The sequence below is a fragment of the Mugil cephalus genome, chromosome 17 (genome assembly GCF_022458985.1).
Source record: "Mugil cephalus isolate CIBA_MC_2020 chromosome 17, CIBA_Mcephalus_1.1, whole genome shotgun sequence".
Classification (NCBI taxonomy): domain Eukaryota; kingdom Metazoa; phylum Chordata; class Actinopteri; order Mugiliformes; family Mugilidae; genus Mugil; species Mugil cephalus.
The window spans coordinates 1810144-1832835 of NC_061786.1; the positions used below are offsets into that span (position 1 = coordinate 1810144).

The 22692-nt window shown below is 40.5% G+C and overlaps 1 protein-coding gene across 2 annotated transcripts; it reads right to left on the bottom strand.

Moving 5' to 3' along the window:
- Window positions 1-54: 54 nt before the first annotated feature.
- Window positions 55-22518, bottom strand: setd3 (SET domain containing 3, actin histidine methyltransferase). 2 transcript variants are annotated; one of them, XM_047611366.1, is made up of 13 exons: window positions 22432-22518; window positions 19011-19134; window positions 17804-17896; window positions 17511-17659; window positions 17312-17384; window positions 16193-16449; window positions 10455-10513; window positions 8965-9079; window positions 8729-8803; window positions 8255-8421; window positions 5701-5786; window positions 3633-3793; window positions 55-3403 (listed from the first exon to the last, which is right to left on the bottom strand). In XM_047611366.1, exons 2-13 carry the CDS (start codon window positions 19111-19113, stop codon window positions 2915-2917), a joined length of 1827 nt encoding a protein of 608 aa, XP_047467322.1. In that variant the 5' UTR covers window positions 19114-19134; window positions 22432-22518; the 3' UTR covers window positions 55-2914. The 2 variants fall into 2 exon arrangements, with proteins under 2 accessions (XP_047467322.1, XP_047467323.1); XM_047611367.1 differs by having other exon boundaries at window positions 19011-19129; window positions 22432-22473.
- Between the last annotated feature and the right edge of the window lie 174 nt (window positions 22519-22692).

Consider the following 22692-nt stretch of genomic DNA (forward strand, 5'->3'; position numbering starts at 1 on the left):
ATAGACAGACGAGGACTTGGTTTCAGGTTTAAAAACAACACTACACACAAGAGCTGAGAAATGGATGAAGTTTAATCTGTTTTGTTTGGATGATGATAGCGTCAGGACACGTTTCCTTTGCGCTGCATAATGGGAGATGGTGAGGAGTCAGGTTCAGTTGGAAAAAAACAAACAAACCCCATACTCATCCAGGACTTGTTGAGTCTGTGGTTAAAGCTAGGAGATGTTTCTCAATAACACGCGTACACACATACACCTGCACACACCTGCACACACTCTTGCACACTCTTGCACACTCTTGCACACTCTTGCGCACACACACACACACACACACACACACACACACACACACACACACACACACACACACAGTACAGATGTGTTTAGAAAAGCAGCACACAGACAGAATGTTACAAATAAGGTTGTTAAAGATACACGATTGCATAAAAATACAGATTTATGATGGAAAAGTGCTGGAGCCACAAAAGGACAAGTGACAGATCAAATGAGATCCAGAAAAGGAACATGCTGTGGTACAAAGTGCTCTGACCTCTGGGTCAGCTTACTAAATGAAGTGACAAGGAGAGGAACGTGGTGGTAATCTTCACACCACCACCACCAAGCCTCTGTTGGCTAACAACATGACTCTGCAGGTTAACAAGGAGTGACCCCAACTCAATTAGCTGGCTGATACTAAAAAGCCAAGGCATTTATTTCTGTTTCTAAAGATGTTCAATACGCTTAAAGAAAAACTGTCTAATCAATGCTCATCATACATCTTTGCTAAAAAGCTAAAGTCTCAGCAGGAATAGCTGAAATGTGTCAATTTGTCAATCAAGAACCACTTTGAGCACAACTTCCAATGGGACAGGAGATAACTTCAGAGATTTACAGTAGTTCAGTAGGTCAATTAAATGAGTAGTCAACAGACAGAAATCTGCCAGTGAAGCTGACAACTGTAAAGCAGTTTTAAAGTAAAAGAGCCAGAAAAATCTGATTCTGCTGTTTTAGTGTAGATATTTGGTGCTTTTTTAGATAGCTCAGGCAAATCTAAATGATATTATTTGGTGTTTTAAAATGAATTGTCTTATTATTCAACACCTTAAATTATTATTTTACTGCATGTCAATAGGTTCTCCAAACCTACACACTAATTTACTATCTGAGTTGTTAAAAGATAACTGATCCTTCAGAACAAGACGCTGCCAGGTGTCTCCTCCTTGATATTTAAAAGATTCATAAGTGTATTTTTTTCCCACCAAAATTGCACCGGTGACATGGATATCTAGATTCAAATCTGTCTGGTTTATCAGGTGCTAGTGAAGTATGCTAGAACCAGTGCACAAACACTGTCTGTCGTCTACAGTACACGCAGCTGGTTCTTCGTTACAGCATCACAGAGAAGCACCGTCTGAATTTACTGGATGAAAACCATTTTCATGTCAGCACAGCAGGAAGGATTCAGCAGTGCTTTCATGTACCTGTTCCTTGGTGGGGCCAAACGAAACCAGAAAGCTCACAGTGGCACTGTCAAGACAGACACCAATATTAAGTTAATATCATGTATCATATCACGTACGGAGGCGAGAGTGTGTGAGATTCTGTTCAGACTGTAGAAAAGAAGGGAAGGTTAAAATGAGTCCAATTCACCCACACAGGGGATCTCCACTGATAATTTCCCATAGAATTGATCTGATTGAACAACCCTGGTGATACCATCAAGGTTGCACAACAGGTTCTTTTCCTAGATTGCTACCACCAACATATAATTGGTACAGCAGTACTGCAGTTTTCTGTTAGATATTGTCACACATACTGTATGTGCCACTGTGTTTATACAGATTTATGTGAACTGGACTCATTTAAACCTGTACTAAGGCAACATTAAATCTACTATACAACTACATTTCCTCATTTTACATTTAAACTACTATTTTGGAGTTTAAAAACTAGCGGAAAAGCACCCGTAGAATGTAAAATACGGCCAGCCCTCATGTCCAGAGCCTACACAATGAGGTAAAATGATACAACTTATTGCAATTGTGATGGAAACTATACATTACGTCCAATGACTCAGTATTAAAGCATGTAGAGTTATTGGGGTCACCCCTACTGCAACCAGAGAGTAAGAACCTAGGAATAATGCTTCCTTGTTTTTCATGTTGGGATTGCCTAATTTTAAGGCAGCTGAACAAAAAGCTTGCAAACCCTCACATAACATGTTCCTGTGTCTCATCGCCTTCTCAGGGCTATTTATGGCTTTGTCAGGGGCAACAACAGTGATCACACCCTTTTTCTACAGAGTACATTCATAAAAATTTATGACTTTTTAAAACATCTTTTTAATTGAGAAAGCAAAACCATTTCCACATTAGCCTGCCTTATTGAACCGTGACAGCTAACATCAGCTAGTCTCATGTCTTATGTAACTGGACAAAGGAGGCACACCCCACAATGCACCATCAGATAAGATTGTCGACTTAACAGATAGTGGACACATATGGAGTCAAACTGCCGTAATAAACCAACCAATTCACAAAATTAGAGCAATTTTGACTCTGTGGAAATAACATTCACCTAATTGTTTTTCTCTTCTCTTCACCTAACTACTTGCTTGAAACTGTTCCGTGCTGCCCCCCTTGCTTTTTTCCCCCCATGCTGTAAGTGTCAGTTTCAGTGTAAACCTACGATTAAAACTTAACCAAAAGTTAATGTCAATCAAAACCACCTCTGTTCAAAAGGCTGAGAGACAGTTCAGCAGCGGTCAACTAAGAAAAGCCACGCTGGATGAACATACAGTCGGAAAAGTTCAATGACTTTCAACTGACATTTTGTTTCAGCTTCTATATTTCTGAGTCCTTTAAGAGACACAAAAATAAATAAATAGCATGGGCTGTGGCACTAAGTGGAATATTTATTCACTGTTCTCTTTGGGATTATCTTCAGTTCGATTGGCACTTAGGTTAGCCACTTTCTTTTGGCCTTTCTGGTGTGAACTTCCAACAGATGCCAAAGCTGGATCAACATCTTTGCCAACCTTCTGAGTCTCCTCGAGCATTTTCTCTCCATTAGCACTTATACCCATCTGATAGACTGCTTTCTCGCCATTCAAGAGGTGACTGTGCTCCTCCACCTGGATCTCCTGCCCTTCCTCCACCTCTTCCAGCTTGCGCAGAATAATAGGAAGCTTTGCATCAGCGTCGGTGTTTTCCAGCAAAGCAATATCGCTTTCCTCATAGTGCGGCAACACAGCACCCTCCTCCAGCTTCTTTTCAAAGTATAAGCGTTTTTCCCGACCACTGGCTGACGCCTTCTCCAGGATCTGCTTCTCAGCCAGACGAAGCTGGATTGCTAAGCGAGAGTGAAGAGATAGATCTGGTTTCTCCAGCATGGAGCGGTCCTCCTGAAAGTGGCGAATAAAAAGGGAGAAAAGATGCCAGGGTTTGAGCAGAAGGCTAATGTAAGTTAGTTGTCATCATAACGAGCCATCGACTGTGTTTGCAATTGTGCCCAAACAGAATAGGTATGCATGCTCCTGCCTTTGCTTTCTACCACATGTACACAACTGTTTAATTGATCTGAGGTCATGCACCCCAAATTGTAACTTTCAACATAATCAAACTTAGACTGACCTCCGACGTGGTCTTGTAGGTCTTGAGCAGCAGAGCAGCTCGAGTCTCGAGAAAAGTCCACATCTTGATCTCGTTTTCCCAGCTGACAGGGAACTCACTGTTGCCCAGGGTGAAGATCTTGTTGATGGCACGCTCTCCAAGCAGGTAGTCCTTCAGTTCCTCTGTAATGAAACCAGATGTCCAGGACCATTAGCAAAAAAATGAATATTTGAGTTGATGGTAAAATGAATTGGTTCATAAGGCATGAGAGAATACAGAAAGGAAAAAAGATATGTTTCCCCACTGACAAAACAACCCGACTTTATATAAAACACAGATAAACATGCTATATTCTTCTGACTAATGAAAGCAACCATTTTACATCAAGCCATCATGACACAGAGAGATGCTGATCAATGACACACATAATCAGTCACTGACCATGTACTCTTAAGATATTCAAGATTCCAGCAAGTCCAGTTGCATTTGTGTTAGCACAGATATACAATAAGCCAAATAACTGAGGATCTACACAGGCATTTGAAACACCTCTTTACTTTCACAGTAGAGGCCAAAACCCAAAAATGAGTCCTAAACGAACAGGCATACTAGACAACATAAACAGAACCAGAATGAACAGACCTAATCCAAAATGCAACCAGCCAGAACCAGTCCTTAACAGATCTTCTTCCCAGCGCTTGGTTTCTAGAAGCCAAAGTGCTCAAGTATTTGTGACCCAGAGACAGAAGAGGTGCTGTCCCATCTGTGTGTCTGGATCATGTTAAGCCTAGCTTAGCACAGTAGGACGAAAGCCCTAATTTGGCAGTGTCAAATGTGAATGAGCTAACCAATGAATCCAAGTGAGTAGTACAGAACACGCTACAAGGTAAAACATTTTAGAATACAGCCAGAACTGCTCTACTCTTATCCCCAAAAGAGTGATCAGTTCCCAGCTGCAGCAACATTGTAAATAAGAAGCAGTCAACTCTTATTTTAATCAAAATTAATCCACAGCAGCCCTGTGATTAATCTGATTAAAAATTTTAATCTTTTGACAGCCCTAGTATTAATGTGAATAGGCGATTAGTGTCATCTCAGTGAAACAGAAACATCTGCGTTAATCTCATTTAGAAGTTATCACCAATAATTAGGATACCAGTAATCCTTGATTACAGATCTTTGAGTGTCAATTTTATTATTAAAATTAAATGGAATTATTAAACTAAAAAGTTATTATTAAACTAAAAATACTGAAATTGAGTAAGGAATCCCAAAGGATATGCATTTACTTAGCAGATAATTCCGTGGCTGGTTGAGATCACATTAGAAAGCCTTGCACTAATAAAATTCTTTGGTTGAACTTTGAACATTATTTTGGTAAAGATCAGCATTTACAATTCTGTCATAAAGTGCCTGTGTTCTGGACCAGTGCTGGTTCCTTTATCCTGCTGCCTTTGATCTGAGCACTTGAACTTGGCTATGTTACGCTGGAAGATGAAAGAAGAGAACTGCAGCGCCCCAGTTGTGTGTGCACAACATTCCATCATGTCACATCTGTTAAGAAATGTTGACACACATATACACGTGCGTGCAAGAGATGATACCCACACACACACATATTCAAAGGCATCGGGGCTGTTAAAAATTAACATGCAGCAAAAATGTGAATAATATATCAAGCAAGGTCCTGAAGATGAGTCTTGTGACAGAGGAGGATGTGGCCTTGTGTGACTGGGGATTTATGACACCGGTGCTTTTCTGCATACATGCCGATGAATATTGCAAACCCCACAGTGGATTGCTCCTTCCACACATCTGGTGGCCTGCCTTGATCAATTAACCAGCTCGGGATTGGACAGGCCTTGCTCTTCCCCCTGTCTTTCTCCTCTACCTCCACCTCCTCTCTGTCTCTTGTGGAGAAAGCAGTCGCTTGACAACAGTCTCCAAGGGGAGTCGAAAAATGTGGCATGCTTTGTTGCTACCAGGTTTTTGGCTCAGAGGTTCCACAGGGAATGTCCTGCTGCTGGTTTTAACCAGTTGTGTGCATGTGTGTGTTTGTTTATGCTGGTGTTATCTGTCAGTGTCTTACCCTCTGTCATGCAGAAGACTCTCAGGAAGGCTAAGAGCTGGGCTGAAATCGGGGGTTCGTTACAGTGCACAGCGAAGATACAGGACCTGAAAACACAACAGCATAGAACGACATGTTAGCAATACGTCAACAAGCAAGAAATAAGCCTGTGATTAGGTTAGAATTATGTGATGATGGAATGAAAACTCAACACAAGGTGCATAGTACTGTCTCCAGGTTCCAACCATACACACACTAACGCAATGAATAGTGGGAATGATGGTGGGGCAAGGAACACAGATGAGAAAAACTAAACTCTGCGGACCAGAAAAACACCCTTCCAGGTTGGAGACACTCACAGAAATAAAGGGGGAAGGGAGATTTAGAGAGAGACAGTGTTTTAATGACAAGCCAGAGACTAGTAGCACATGAATGCATAAATAGTGCAGTACTATGTAGTAGTGGAGTACAGGATAAGTGATCGTGTATGATGCGATGTCCTCCAGCAGCCTACACCTATAGCAGCATAACTAATGGATGGTTCAGGGTCAAGTGAGTTAGTCCTAACTATAAGCTTTATCAAAAAGGAAAGTCTTAAGCCTAACCTTGAAACCCAAACTGGGAGCCAGTCCCATAGAAAAGGAGCCTGGTGGCTGGAGGCTCTATCTCCTGTTCTACTTTTTGAAACTAGTAACCACAAGAAAGCCTGAACTTTATAAGTTGCTGTTGTTCTTAGAGGTCTGTTCACGTAATGGTTTAAAAAAAAAAAAAAAAACGAGTAATTTAGAGAGCTTTACATGTCTTGCCATGCACACTTTAGACAAAGTCAGAAACCAAATACTTCTTGAAATCATTTGACTAAGCTGACCTCTGCACATCATGACACAAGCTCTGCATTCATCCCATACGCATGAGGCTGATATCTGAATTCCAAAAGTAGTCAACTATTTCTTTAAATCATGAACTCATGATATCAAAATAAGAAAATAATCTATAGGCCCACATATTTTTTTTTTTTTACAGTTAATCTCAAAGTTTTATTACCAATGACAGAAAATTATACAGTTTAGATACTTACTGTAAGCTTTACTAAAACTCAAGTTGGAAATAGTTTTAATATAATAATAATCTAATAACAGAGTTTAACATGCTACATCATGCTCCATCATCTAATCAACCAACTCTCCAGCTTCAGAACCACCACAAACTGCTCTTACTGCCTCTATAAACTGTGTTATGTGTATGTTTCTGTGTTGCATCCAAAAAGAATCTTTTTATAACATTTTTTTTTAATACAACCCAATAATAAAACCTATATGTTAATCCAATAATACAACACACACATTAAGGGACGGCTGTGTCTCAGCAGGTAGAGCGGGTTGTCCATGAAACCAGTGGGAACATGCAGAAGTGTCCCAGAGCACTTTGCAGTGTTTGGCACTGGTGCATGTATAGGTGGATGTGCCACTGTGGCTGTAAAGTATTACTGAGACCAATAGGTATGTTGTGTTGTGCATTTTTCAAGAGTTGCATTAGTTGCATTTTTCATTAATCAAATCGAACCTCTGAGAACATCATATCTACCAGCAGAATACCTCATTCTCTAAGATCAAATTCTTGTCTTTCTTATGTCTCTCTCAACAATTATGATAATGCCGCAGTCTGAAGTACACATCTGGACTGCGAAAGTCAGCAGTGCAACAAAAAAGAGAGTGTATATTAGACCATAAGTGACAATATTTTCCTGTTTCAGCAGAGTGATCGATGTGGTGATCAGTAACACCGGGTCGGCATTATTACACCGCACAAATGCATTACAGCTACCTCCCTGCTGCTCATATTAAATTATCCCTTTGTCCAGTGGTACAACAGCAATAGAGCACCCAGCTCAGCAAATTGTACTCCTGGTGGAACATGTTGCTGTGGGCTTAAAGGCTGCTCTTATTTCCACATACAATATCCAAAAGGAGTGATTTGCATGTGGTAAAAACCGTCTGATGATAGCAGCCACTCAACATGTCAGCGAGGCTCGACACAGAATCTGTTGCTCTTTCCTTTGAAAATGATCTACGAGCATATCTGTCAGTTTAATAGAGCATCCCGGCAACAACGGGGATTGTTTCACTTAATTTCCACTGTTGAGATTTAGACTGTCATCAATAAGAGATTAAAGGCATCTGATTAAAAATGCAGAGCACAGAATGCTGCATAAAATTAAGGGGCTAATGATAAAATGATTAAGCTTCTTGGTGATGAAAGTGTTGAAGCGGATGGTAAATTGATACTTGGTGGGGTGGGAGGGGAAAAAAAGAAAAGGCTTCTGCTGCAACATTTATGTTACGTGCTTCAATTATGCCAAAAGGGGGCCTAATTGGTTGAGATATCTCATGCTGGAAGACAAAAGTGCAGCGCTGCTACATGAAAGGTACAAAGATTTAGTCGTGAGCCTTAAGCTCTCCTTGACCCATATTAAAGACTTGAGTGTGAACTGTTTCAGGCCTAGTTGAAGAGAGCAGACACTGTATGTGCAGATAAAAGGAAGCGGTGGACAAAAGGAAGGAAGGGTTGGACGTACGCTGGGATGCCGGCTCGTGCCAGTACTTCGGCCTTCATGGCGTAAAGGCGCTCACTCTTACTGACACCCAGCTTGATCTTCACTCGGTCATGGGCGTTGTCTTGGAAGAAGAAGCCGTTGTGGATGACAAACTCAGCATTGGACCTGGTACCATAGAAGATGTAGATCTGCAGGAAGAATAGAGCATCGGCATCAACACCATTTTCATCACCTATCTTGATGGCGAGATCCAAATTATCCACATCGTGTAACCTTTTAGAGGGGCATACGTTTGTTTTTGTTCTTTTAATACACGTGTTTATGGACTGCCCTATAAGAATGTGATAGGTCACAACATGTAAAGACTGTGTCTTTATAAACAGTCAATGTGAATACACAGTACTTACAGAAGAAAACAACTAATGGGAATGACTCTGAGAGAATAGCATACACAACAAAGATGAAACTGTGGGAGTTAATAGGCTGTCTCTTCACCTGTTCATTCTCCTTGTAGTCCTGCAGTGCCACACACTCACAGCGATCATCCTCTAGGTTGTAGCCAGTAGTGATCTGCAAGTTGACAGCTACTTTTAATCACCTGTTTATAGTGAAAGCATGTTGCAACAGCATGTGTAATTTTATCGACAGTACCCAGAGCTCTTCAACTGAAGACAATGATTTTCTTCATTTTCAATTCATGTCTGTACGTGTGCATGCAATGTAGACTTTACCAGTCCATTCGTGTGGTTACACATGTCCCAGAGGGGTATGAGGGCCAGAGTGACTCGACTGCCGTCCTCAGTAGGGATCTGATTCTGACGGGTCATCACAGAAGACACTGCCCACCTGTCACACACAATCAACCAACCACTGCTCGTTACTCCACGGTCATGGATCAAAAGAGCCAGGGCAAAAGAAGAACAACAGAGAGTTCAACAGATATAACACTGGTTTCACTATACGGAGAGAGGGCTTGTATCAGATGAGATAGGGAGAAGACAGAAAGAGATGAAGGCAGAGCGAAGGCAAAAAGAGCCAATAAGGAGAGAAGGAAAGAAGATGGAGATACTAAAACTGTAGGTGATGAAGCAGGATATGAGTCTGTATGCAATGAGTCTGTGTGTAGTAAAGTGACACTTTTAGGACATTTAGGACACCAATATATTATATCGGGTTATATTACTAGACCCTACATGTTTCCTTCAGCTTGATGTATGTATCTATGACAGAAGTTTGTTTATCTTGTTTCTCCTGCTCTTCTTTTCTCTCTATCTTCTCTGTTTCCCGGCTGGCCTTTGGCAGATCCGTCCATATGAGCTTGGTGATTAATTGAATTAATCACTGAGGGTGAGTCCCACAAAAATACACTGAGGCTAAATATTATGACCCCCTGCTCAGTATGCAGGCAGTCCTGTGTGTCCCACCAACTCTGATCAAATAAGTGGGAAAGTTCTGGTTTACAACAAAAGAAAACCTAGATTCATCATTTCTTAACTTCACTATGGTGGAGACAAAAGTTTTGTCCCCATTATTCTCTCACTTATTTTTAGATGCCTGTTACTCATCTACACTGATCAGTGTCTAAACTTATCAGGGAACATAGAAATGTCAGTGCCAGATCTCCATAGCTGGTACCACAACCACGATAAATGCACACATTCTCAATGATTCCTTTAATTCCCCAACATTAACTGCATCTTTACCCTTTCATCTGCTTTGTGATCTAAAGTCTTCCACACCTGTACATTTTTCACTTGTGTCATCAGTGCAGAGTATTTAATACTCCAGAGTGCTTAATGTGAGCAGACGACTGATGTCTTTTCTAGATTGTGTGGTATTGTGTCATCAGCATTCTAAGCTTGAGTTTAACGTTGTTCACGTTTCTCCCCATCACCTGTAACCACAGTGGATCTGATGTGTAGTTATATTTTGAGCCTGTAGGTATGAATTCTGCTTTTAAGGGAAAGAATCACTCACTCTTTGTCTATTGTGCCCAACTTATATGTGGAGTGAATGTTTTCAACTTTGGGTTAGGAGAATTTCATCTTCATTTTTCTCATTTTCACTAACATGACAGACAAATCACCAGACTACTACATTCATTTTACAAAGAGGAAAAAAGGGTTAAATCTATGTACAATATGAACCAAGCTGTAATACAGCTAAACTATTATTCTGCAGAAATATGTAGAGGAAGATGGCTGCATACACACACACTGACCTGTAGTCATCAAATGTGAAGCTGTCCTTCAGGGGTAGCTTGCTGGCGGCAGGATGAGTCTGGGGATGGAGAGAAGGTGGACGAGAGGAAAAAGGGAAGGAGAGGGGAAAAAACACAAATCAGTATGAGGGATTTCATTATGCAGGTATGCTGGAGGGGGGCTGCCTGACAGGGACGCCTAACAAGAAGGACTGGGAGTAGGGGGCCACCACTGGGCCGTGTGTGTGTGTGTGGTCGGTTAGTGCGCCGTGACACTCGACCCCCCACATACATCACTGTCAACTTAATTTGTTGTGGCCAGCAGCCGTCATAAATCTGCCTCATCAATTTGGGCCTGAATCATAGTGCGAAAGTGTGAGTGTGAGTGTGCGTGTGCGTCCATGGATGCCACTAGTTTCTCGATTTAAAGCCACGGCTGCCACCTACCAGAGCTATTTGCAAACTGTCCCGAGCTCAAGCAGAAGAGAAAGAGAGAGTGGGAGAGGGCGAGAGAGGGGAGTTCAGCGGAATGCATAATGAAGAAAAGGAGGAGAAAGAAGGAACACGGTAAAGACAAAGACAAGCAGACGTATGAAAGCATAGAACCACTGTTCAGTGAATCTGTGTATGAGTCTGCAATTCGCTGTAAAAGAAAGGAACAGTTTTGGGGATGTACGCAGATTAGTTTTCTTGCTTAGAATTAGATGTAGGGCTGGGCAGCTCGTTTCAAATTTCAGTAAAATGGAAAAGAAAAGTACACACATGTTACTGTAACGGTCTACATTATGTATGTACATGCAGTACAGTCACAGTCTGCTCCTGGTAGTTAGCGGCTCTGACTATCTCACAGTCACTTTAACAGATGCATTTACAAGTGGAGCAGAGCACACAAAGTTATGTGCAGTCTTCTGGTTCATCAGTGCTCTAACTGGTCACTATGTGTAGTCAAGCAACGTAACACAATGGTGACTGAGTCTATGACACACTGACAGCAATGTCGTAATATTTGAAAATAATATACTACTAAAAACTGAGATGGTGGTCAACATTCATGGGAATTCTGCACTACGTTACAGCTAATACAACCTATAAACAGCAATCATATGAATGAATAATACAAAATCATCATCAAATCATTGCTAATATGTTGCAAAGTGTTTTGTTGGGTGAAAAACCAAGTTGACATTTATTATGAAGTAGGAACTGCAAATACAATGTGAGCACAGCTATGTTCATCAGAAATACATCTACTAACAACATGTGCTTTACTTAGTTAAAGGTCTTCGTGACAGAGGATAACCTGTAAATTTTTAACAAAAGCGCAAGTCTTTTATTATTATATAAGATTTGGGGTCTGCTCAAACTTGGTGCTACTAAAGTGCCTCCTGGGTGATCGATTACAAGTTTGCAGCTATACACGTGTTCACCTCTGATATCAGAAAGAATCTCCACACGCACCTCAAGTGATCACTCGCAATAAGATCTCATTTCCAGGTAATGTATGAAAGTAAATATCTGAGCGCAACATTTAGCAAAAAGCTGGTGCCTCAAAACCGCAGATTATTACCGCTCAAGTCAGTATATGGGAACAGTAACTGACGTCCACATGGCTGCATATACCAAAGTGATCACACAACGTGCTTTTGGGAATAAGTCCGCACAGCGTGAGTGTATAAACAGACTTCTGTCCCCACAGAAGGAGTTATACAAGAGGACAGACACACACACACACACAGCTCTGTGTTGTACTTGGCTTGACATGGAGACAGAGCGAGGAGGGTTCATGGAGGTGTGTGTCCCTTCCTCTCATCTTTGATACATCTCCTTTCTTAACACAAGCGCGCGGACACACACACACATGCATGAACAGACACACACACACCTCCTTGTTTTGTCCCCTGCTCCTCCCTCCTCTCCCTCCTCCTCAGATGACCGGGCTGGAAAATTAGCTTGTCACATTGGCTTTGAATCGAATTGACCTTAATGTACCTTCCTCAAAAAAAGCCTCTCTCTCTTGCTTTTCCCCACCCCCCACATCCCCTATTCTTTCTTCTTTCCTCTTTCCTCCTGTGCATTGGATGTATCTCTGACCAGTCACACATACATCCCCCCCTTTTTATGGCATTTGTTGGTTTCTCTCCACTTATACGCTTTCCAGCGGGGGAAACGACATTTCATAGTTTCTATGTTGCAATCATTGTGTATACACAACTCCATAAAAAAGCCATCACGATGTGGCTGAGGTGTGTGGGTATTTTTCAGTTGCAGGGACAAACTATTCAGAATTTGTTTTAGTTAGGGTCTGACCAATACAATATATTTAATACGTTTTCAAAAATCTGATTATGATTATAGTTCTGCCAGTGTGCTGGGCAGAACATTTGAAGTAACTCTCATAACTCTCTGCTACACGCACTCTAGAATGCTGACAGTGTTTGAAAAACATTCTTTGCCTTTCTTTCCCTGCTTGTAATTTCTTGTCATTTATTGGCTAGCAGTCATATGAACTGATGTCAATACATCAACTGGTCACTTGGTTCTACTTGACATGATCCTCTGTGCTAACCTGGACGGATGAATCAATGTCATCACTCAGCAGCTATGCAGAGGTGAAATATGAAGTGACCATGTTATTTTACCCTGAGGAATGTGTGCTTGTTTGTCTGAGAAAAAAAAAAAAAAAATCCCCCCTCCTGATAACGTAGAGAAAGCCGCTTCTGATGTAGTTATGATACTCTCAAACTACGTAAGCCACAATATTTATTTTAATATTTGTTGGGCAAAAACCGAAACAAAAGGCAATCACAAATCAACCGCAAAGGCAAACTGCTGAAGGATTACAGAAGTATGTACTGCTTAGGTCTCAGCATGCTTTAGAAGACCAGCAAGCCTCTTTAACGTCATCATTTTGGGAGACTGTCTCTCACAACTTTTCAAATTGAATCACACACCAAAAGACCAAGTGTGTGTAGGTGGCGGTGATGGTAGTGTGAGAGACAGAGCCTTTTCATGGTAGGTCTTAGGAGGCATTATCATCCTTTAAAGACAGAATGGAAGCTTCACTGAGCAGCCTGAAGTAACCTCAGGAAGCCATAGCTCAGAGGCTATGTTTATCAAGACAACTACTACATGTGGAAGCAGGAACCCTCTGTACAATCAAACAAAAAGATCAAAATAATAAATCTCATCATCCATCTGCTCAGGCCATGGACTGTATATAAATATGGACGGCGTGTCCCCACTTCCTTGCACTGACCAAACTGACGCTATTTTCCCCAGGATATGGGCGGCGCCATCAGTCTGAGAGTCGAACCATTCACAGCCACGATATCAGTGACCCAACCACACTTTCTCCTGACTCACTCGCATTTTTGTTTAATTAATACTATGCTCTGCTCTACCTCCACCAGTTAGAAAGAAATGTTGGATTACACACTGTATATATTTTTGGGACCGCTTTACAGAGCAGACCGGTGGTCACCATTATGTCTCAGTGACCAACTAAAACAAAACTTGCACAAAGAAATTATACTTGATCCACTAATATGGAGGTGGAGCTGATGACCTATACTGCAGCCAGTCACTAGGGGGAGCTCTACCTGCTTTGGCTTCACTTTTGAGGAGGTGAGACTCATTTAGATACAGAAAGGCAACAGCTTGTTGTGGAAAAAAAATTAAAACGCAATAGACACTGAAATTACTATAATATTACAATTGTATTCTGGGAGCAATGCAATCATTTCCAAAGAGGAAAAAGGACAGCATTTGTCTTCAATTGCCCCAAATTTTTGAAAATATGTGTATTCAACCCTGTATTCAGATTAAATAACTTAACAGTATCCAAAGAGGCAATACAGTACAGAGTCTGAAAGAAACCATTCTGCCATACACAGATATATTAATTTTCCCTGTCTGTACATCAGCTAATTAAAACAAACACAGAGCTGCAGACAGAAAGAATTAATTATCTGAGAAAATATTCTTTTGTTACTTCATTCACATCAGAAGAAGAGGCAGACTTCAGATAGAAGGACTGTGAAGAGTTGTGATCAAAGCTGAGCTAGCATTTCACTATGCTTCAGATTAATATGGGGCATTAGCATATTTTGAGATTACCATCCCACTATCTGTTGTCTGGGCCTGTTAACCAATATTTCATCATGTAATCACTGTCTCTGTATCTTAAGTCAATTTTGTTGCTGCACAACACTGGACAGAAAAAGTCTTTGTGTGATCATTTTTTAAAAGTTCACAAACTGAATATTTTTTCCACATTTTTTTAAAAGGGCACTGCTGATCTTGATATGGAAATCACTTTGCAATCGCATTGTGATTAGAAGTTTATGTGGCAACCAAAATCAGTGACCGTAATCCTCAGTTCAGTTACGACAATAGATGAGTCTATCTGTAGTTCAGCTCCGTCTCTAACGCCTCTCCTAATTTAAGATGTTATGGATTCTTTTCGGTCTACATTCTGGCTCAATGCCTCCCCCTCCTGGTCATGGTGGAGTAGACTGAACTTCACTATGAGTTGGCGGTTCATAAAATATATCCAGCTAAAGCCAGCAGTTGATTCAAATTTTCAACTACTATATATCATATTCTATGATGTCTGTTGAACTGTGCTGCGTTTACACACATCCACATGCTTCTGTTACTGAATAGAACAGTTATAAATGGGACAGAACAGCTGTCTGTACACAGCGGGTGTCTGTATAAAAAAAATAAGATATTTCATAATTCACTATTGTTATTCACTATTCTACATTTGAACCTGTTAGAGGCCAGAATCACTTGAACCTTTCAGGACCACAAGATGTCCTTTTCTGTCCTAACATGTCTAACTTCAATACCAGTGACAGCCTAGTAGCATACTCTTAAAAAAGAAAAACATATCACGGTTTTTCTTCATACCAGTCCCTTAGTCCTTTTAATGTATGGCCACAAAATGCTGGGTATAGATTAGAAGATTCTGCTTGAATTTTAAAAATAACAATACAGCATAAGGCTTCTTACTGTTCTCATTTTGCAGTGTGATTTGCTCAGTAATTAACCGATGAAGGTTTCAGTTTAATCCATTACTGATCAGCTGCACAGATAAGAGTGCTTGGTTTGTACTGTGCTTACCACTGTTTGAGGAATCATCACAAATGCAGTCTCAAAGAATAACTTTATTTCACAAACTTTCATTTCAAAGACTCATATTTTGCATATTTGTTTTTAATGTGCTAGGGTTTTGAGGATTTCTTTCTAAAACACTTCAGTATCATTCTTAGTTGCCGGAGGTACTCAAGGCTTAGATTTTCTTTGCCTGGCCAGTGACAACAGCATTCCACACTAGGTTCACAATTATCTGTTGTGTTTCTTTAAAATGTACTCATCAAACCAGTTAAAAAGAAAAACTAAAAGCCAGAGTAAAGATCACATAACAGGAACTCTGATAAAGGTTTGTTATAAAGACATGTGACAAAACACATGTAATTCATGTATATACGAGCTAACCTCTTTAAGTTCACAGTCAATATTTTGTTTTCTATTTTATTTTATGAGTTATACATTAATACCTATATTTTTTCCCTTATGTGTTGTGTGGAATTATTACTGTTTCTACTGTAGTACTTTTTTAAAAAATACTGACTGCAGGTACTATAATACCTTTCACTGTACAACAGTGCATGTGACAAAAACCTTATCTTATCTTATGTATAGTGGTCATACATTAAGTATGTGTCTGTGTGTTGTGTGGTGTATCTGCCTACCTGTACGAGTTTGTAGAAGTAAGCATATTGCCGTGCTGTGTTTTTATACTGGCTCAGGACATCTTGAACAGCCTGTGTTCCCAGCAGCAGCTGCACATCTTCCTGCTGGTAGTACAGCGGCGTGTCATACTCTTGAGGAAGAGTGTGGATGTATGGCAGCCAGAATGAAGCGGGGTCGGCCCGTTCACACAGGAGGTGGAGAGCCAGTGTCACGTTGCCCATGGCCTGGAGGATCCGGTCCTGGCTGTACAGGGGACCTAAGATCAAGATGTTATTAAGGCTTAGTGATATAGCCTGAAACATTGTCCCAATTTTTTTATATTCATATTGACCATCATTGATTACAATCACAATACATTTTTGTACCATTTATGAGAAAGGAATTGCTTTTTATCTGTACGTTTTGCTGAGTAAACCTGAGCGTAAACAGCAACAATGCTTTTAAATGAACAGATGTTCAGTTGCACTACACTTACACTGTTTCTGCAGGTGCATTATATTTATGCGTCACATAATATTAACAAAAGAATATCAGTGCCAAACAGACTCATTACAACCCAAGAGACTAAATTAGCAGACAGAGTTGGCTGCAGACATGGCTGCCATTTATCCAACTTTAAAAACTGACTTGTTTCCAAATCAAATTATGTATGACTTCTAGTAGCTGCTGTCCATTTTATTTTGTTTTTGTTCTGCAGCAGGCTGACAGGCCATTTTATTTATTATATGTTTAATTTAGTTCTTTTCTTTTTTTTTTTTTTTTTCAGCAAATATTGGTGTTTGCTGTTGCACAGGTTTAACACCCCTTAAGGTGAAGAAATGTTGCGCTAAATAGAACAAAATATCTGTAGTAGAAGTAAATAGATCCAACATTCCCTCAAGGTCGTGAATTGATGAAATTATGCATAAACCGATGCCCCATGTTGTTAGTGAAGATCTGAGATCGAAACAATGGTTGTATAACCTTCAGTCTACAGATTGATGTAATATGTTACCAGGTAAATCCTTGAGTTTAACTTTGAAAACATTTTACTGGGTCATTCTACTTTTCTCGTCATTCTCCCCTCAGCTCTACATGATTTGGCTTGGTGTTACATACTCATCATCTAAGCTCCTTACCCAGTACAGAGTTCTGGGCTGATTCCACTGTCATCAGCATCTTCCTGGGAATCCAGAGGAACAGTTCCTCTGCCTACACAAACACACATGAAAAGAGGAAAAGGGTAAGTTATATTTATCACAGCATTTAACATGGTCTGTGTGGGCTGAACATGCATGGCTCAATGTGTTGATTGCTTTAAAACTTCAGGAGGAGCACCTTGATGTCTTTGGTAGCCCGCAAGCCATAGCCCTCTGTCCCAAAGTTGGCCACGGTGAAGCCATCACGGGAAGCCCCGTTTTCCTGAGCCCAGGACATCAGATCTTGGAAGTAGTCCTCCCTGTTTCCCTCAAACACTATGGACATACCTTAAGAAACACACATAGCAAAAATTAAACAAGAAAACCACATGTCTGGTGTTCTCTTAACCTCTGCAATGATTGGAATCTGATATTGCTCATCACTTTGCATTGTGTGGGACAAAGAAAAATCATAATGTGATCATAATTCACCCTTTTGTTTCTTGCGAATCTTCTCCACCAAGGCTCTGATTTGGATGTACTCCTCCCACTCCTTACCAGCAGAGGGTGCTGCACTGCTGCATTCTGGGAAAACATGCTGATTGTTAACAACCAAGGTTTAACATAGAGCTGCACACACCTGAATGACGAGAGCATTAACAGTCGTAAATGAGTAATTAGTTCACTTGTGAGGCAGACCCCAAACATGACGGAGGCTACGACTCTGCGAGCACCATCGGGACTGAGAGGATGTGTGGCAGCACTTGGGATTAAAAAACTATGACGATAGAGAGGAGCCTCACAAACGCAAAGACCTATGCATGGAGTGCCAATAGGAGGTAAAATACCATGCAAAACATAAATCTCCAACACAAATCGCAACATTAAGCTTTATTAAATTTTTTTTTTTCCAAACTGAAATATCTACCCTGTGAATCAGAAACGAATTGGTCAGTAACAATACCCTACCTTATTTTAAATTTCTTCTGTTTCTGTTTTTCTTCTTCCGTTTTTTCAAAGTATGGGACACAAGTATCATATATCATATTACCACATTTATTTTAGTGTATCTCAAAGGCCTGTATTATATATTTTAGGGAAATAGTTATGCAGAATCCATACATAGCACAATTTGTTGATTTGCTTATAACTGAACTACATGACTGCGTGACTGTGTATTTTACGTATGTTTGCATTGGTTTGTTTTAAAGCAATGTGCAACAAATACTCACAATTTCATTGCATTCTATATAAAAAGCAAAAAATACTTTTCATTTTTCACTTTTCATTATTTTGAGTGTGCTAAAAAATATTGCTGTTTTAGCTTTGTAAAGCAAATTCATTGTGATAAAATTAATGGATTGAACCTGGATCACAATTCAACATTTGCTCCAAACCTTCCACATTCCAACAAGCCTTTATATAAGCGAGTCACCATCTAGATAGCTCTGTTTGGCTGGAATGTGAAATTCATACATTGAAGAGATTTTCTGCATGGAAAAGACAGTAAAGGTAGACATACTTGTGTGTTATCTAGGTCATGACATATCTAAAAATAAAGTGGAAACAAAGGAAAACGGATTTGTTTGAGTTTGCTAGAAGAAGTTTCACCACTAATCCAAGTGGCTTCCAAAGTTCTGAATCACTGGTGGGTAGTTTAGGTGTTTTATTAGGAGCATATGTGGGTGATGGAACATACTCTGCAACAATTCCGCGATGACGTTCATCATCTCCTTGGGGGAAACCACAGCGCTGGCTCCTGAGCCTGACTTCTGAGTCTTCACTCGACTCTTCTTTCCCATGGTGCTGGATGGACAACTGGGCTGAGGAAACACAACATTAATTCTGTTAGCATTTCACTCTATGGTCTTCCTATGACTAATATCTCCTGCTTACTGTAGGGATCTCTCCGAAAAATCTCCATGTAAAGGTAGGTATTTATTTCAAATTGTCACTAATTGCGTTTTTCTCTGATGTGTGTAGTCTCTTCCATTCTACTATACTCCACTCAACAAAGTCAAGTTCTTTAAGTATTTCTAATCAGTTGGTTTTGTTATCAGTGTTCCTTGGTATCCATAACATTAACACTTCAATTTATTTGCAGCACTTGATGCCCACTCCACAGATAAGTTTATATTTAACATCCTAAATGCAATGATATGCAATGAACTGTGTGCCAAAGGGAGTTACACATGAGGATGCTGAATTCCTTTCCCCTGTTGTTATGGAATCTTACTGTGGATGTCATCTGATTTGTAACAGAATTCTGATTTATATGGTCATTTTATTAATGTTCTGAACATCCTAACAATGTAACATACTGTAATTGAAAACCAGTCAGTGGACTAAGACTGGCACATTAAAAGAGTTGACCAGCACAACTCCTTACAAGATCACATTTTTTTTGTAAGGCGAAATATTAATAATAATAATTGATAATGTATAAAGCCTCCATGGGAAATTATGTTCCTGCTGTTTGACCCATCCATTTGTGCACACAGTACTGTGTACAGTTGCAGCAGTGGGCTGCAACCTCAGGTCGACCGCACCCAGGAACCACTACTCCACAGTAGTTATCTTGAGGAATTGAACCTGTGCCTCATTGGCATGAGATCATAGCTTTTCCAGAGCACTACATGCCCCACGCTAATGACCAATAACAGGATAGAAGTTAATAACATCGACCATCTCGGTGACAATTCAATGTTCTGCTGAAAAACTTTTGGACTTGGCATTCATGTGGATGTTACTTGGACATGCAGGTTCATCTGGGATTCTAAATTGGCCATAGGTGTGAGTGTGGATGGTTGTATTCTCTCTGTGTTAGCCCTGTTATAGAGTGGAAAGGGTGTACCCCGCCTCTCACCCAATGACAGCTGGGACAGGCTCCAGCAACCCCACAGCTATCCAGAGAACAGAAAATAAATGAATGAATGAATGACACACAGTGCCTTTAGAGAAGACACAGTGTGTCTTCTAAAAAAGAAAAAAATCCAAAAGTAACCTTTAAATCCTTTCAATACAGACAGAATATTTACAAAAACAGTCTGTCTCTTACTGTTACTACGCCCGCGGTACTACTCTTAGTACCTCAATCCTGCTGTGATGGATCCTGCCAACAACACTTGGTTCTCTAATTTCTATGCACTGAACTAGCTAAGCACAACTTCCTGCAACAACACGTTTCCTATATTTCGAAACAGCTCACGCATGTTGCAGATGCTTTTACTAATTTCTTTCCCATGAGTCTCAGTAAAATGGCTCATCAGTAGCATGACATCTCTACTGTGGGTCTGATGTTGCACAAGTTTACTCAACAAATACAATTCCTTCTCTATAAGTAGATAGTCAGCTCACATGCTCTCCTTTCCTCACACACCATTTCACAATCCAGACAGTTTACTAAGTGGCCATTTTGGGCAGTTTTTTTTTTTTTCTGTTTGAGAAAAAGTCTTCCGCATAACCACACTCCCCTTACGTGCGCACACCACACAGCTGCTCGCTGGCATTCAGCAGCAGCTGTCACAGTAGTCAAAAGCCAGAAGGACATAGCATCAGGCAGCCACTGCCCTGGCCTTATTCCAAATGCTTATTAGCTTGTTTGTTTTTAAACACCCAAACATATGTCTCAAGTGAATCTCTGACACTCAGAGCACTTTATAAAGCAGAATCTGCATCAAGTCTAGAGTAGTTCAATGCAACAACTCAATCTCCTATTAAATCATCTCATCCTCATCTTTTGCAAAGTTTATATATGTTCAGTTTTTGGCATTGTCAGACAGGTACATTATCAGCTTTATTGGCTAAGTATGTTTGCACATACAAGGAATTTGACTCCGGTTACATCATTGCACAGAAAACACAGAACTTAGAAAAAAGTGTAAAAAATAAACACTAAAAAAGTAAAATTGTACAACATAAATTAGATAATATAAGAAATAAAAAGAATAATGGGCAGGAGCAGATATATAAAACAGGGTTATATTGTGAGTATGTACAATTGCATAATACAAGCAAAATTTTGATTATTAATGAGGTTGTAGTGCGTGGTGATGTAATCAACCACATTGAACCCCGCCCCCCTCGTACCTGTTAGTGGGGTGGAAATGAGGGCATGGAGTTTTCGAGACAAATAACAGATTGGTGGTAACTTTGTTTATCTAAACGCACCCATCTATGGCCGAAGTCCTGTGCGCATGCCTAAAACGTAACATCCATAACGTCCATAACGTATGCATAATTTATTTTCGACAACAGTTCGGCTACACTGAACACAATGAGAATGTGAACGTTTGTAAAACCTGCTTCACTTGCCTCGCTTTTATTTTATATTACCATTTTATTGTACTAATTAATGCTTTTATTTTATTTTAATCCTATTTTATGTTATCAATCTTTGTACTTGTGGTTCTTAAGTGTGTTTCTTTTACTGCAACTAAGCTAGTGTGACCAAATAATTTCCCTTGTGGATCACTGAAGTCTTTGTAAGTCTAAGGGCACTGTTATCGGCGTGGTTTGTCACGAATGCCCCTATCTACTGTTACTGTTCATGGTCTGCTCTGGACACCAACACATGCAGCAACATGTCAGTTAACCGAACAGGGAACACTTTCCCTGTATTTGCTATAAATAGCTGGGTAGTGTGCGCACTTCGTTTTGAACATGGCGTAAGTTAAGTATTTGTGAGGTTTCATCCTCGAACCCAACTACGTCCCAAACTAGCATCCCACCACTCCTCGGGCAGAGTCCATTCGGCTTATTTTAGCGTTTCACACTAGGCCAGCAGCTAGCTCGCGACCAGAAAGGAATCACGCCCATCCAAGCAGCAGAGAGGCGCAGATGAAGAGGGGCAAGGGGAAAGCAGGACGCAGCTCTTTGGTCTACACTGGCAGTACTGAGTGAATGTTAGCGAGCTAGCAGCTAGATGCTAAGCTGTCAAGTGATGAAGGATCAGCCTGGGTTTTAGAATGGGCTAACCTGCTGCACTGACTGACTAACTAGCTTTGCCTGCTAAAATGCAATAACCTCCGCGCCGCATATTATGTGCATTCATGCAGAACAGCAGTCAGAACGAGCTAAGGCGTTTAATAAGTTAGCATTATCTCCGAGTCCAGTCGTACCTTTTGAAGTGACAGCAGCAGCTACTCGGTTCCTTCCTGCACTGAAACCAACCTTGACTCGGTTGCGCTTGTGATTGGAGTAAACACGAAGTACGCCCACAAAAAGAAAATATCTACCGTATGGCTTTCTAATTGGTTGTCGAGTAGCACGTTCGAGCACCGACTGGTTGATATTCCGCCGTGACTCAAGTCCCCGCATTGCGATAGGACACTTACTTTTAGAAAGCTTAAATTGACCATAAATGGTAATATTTGCGCTGC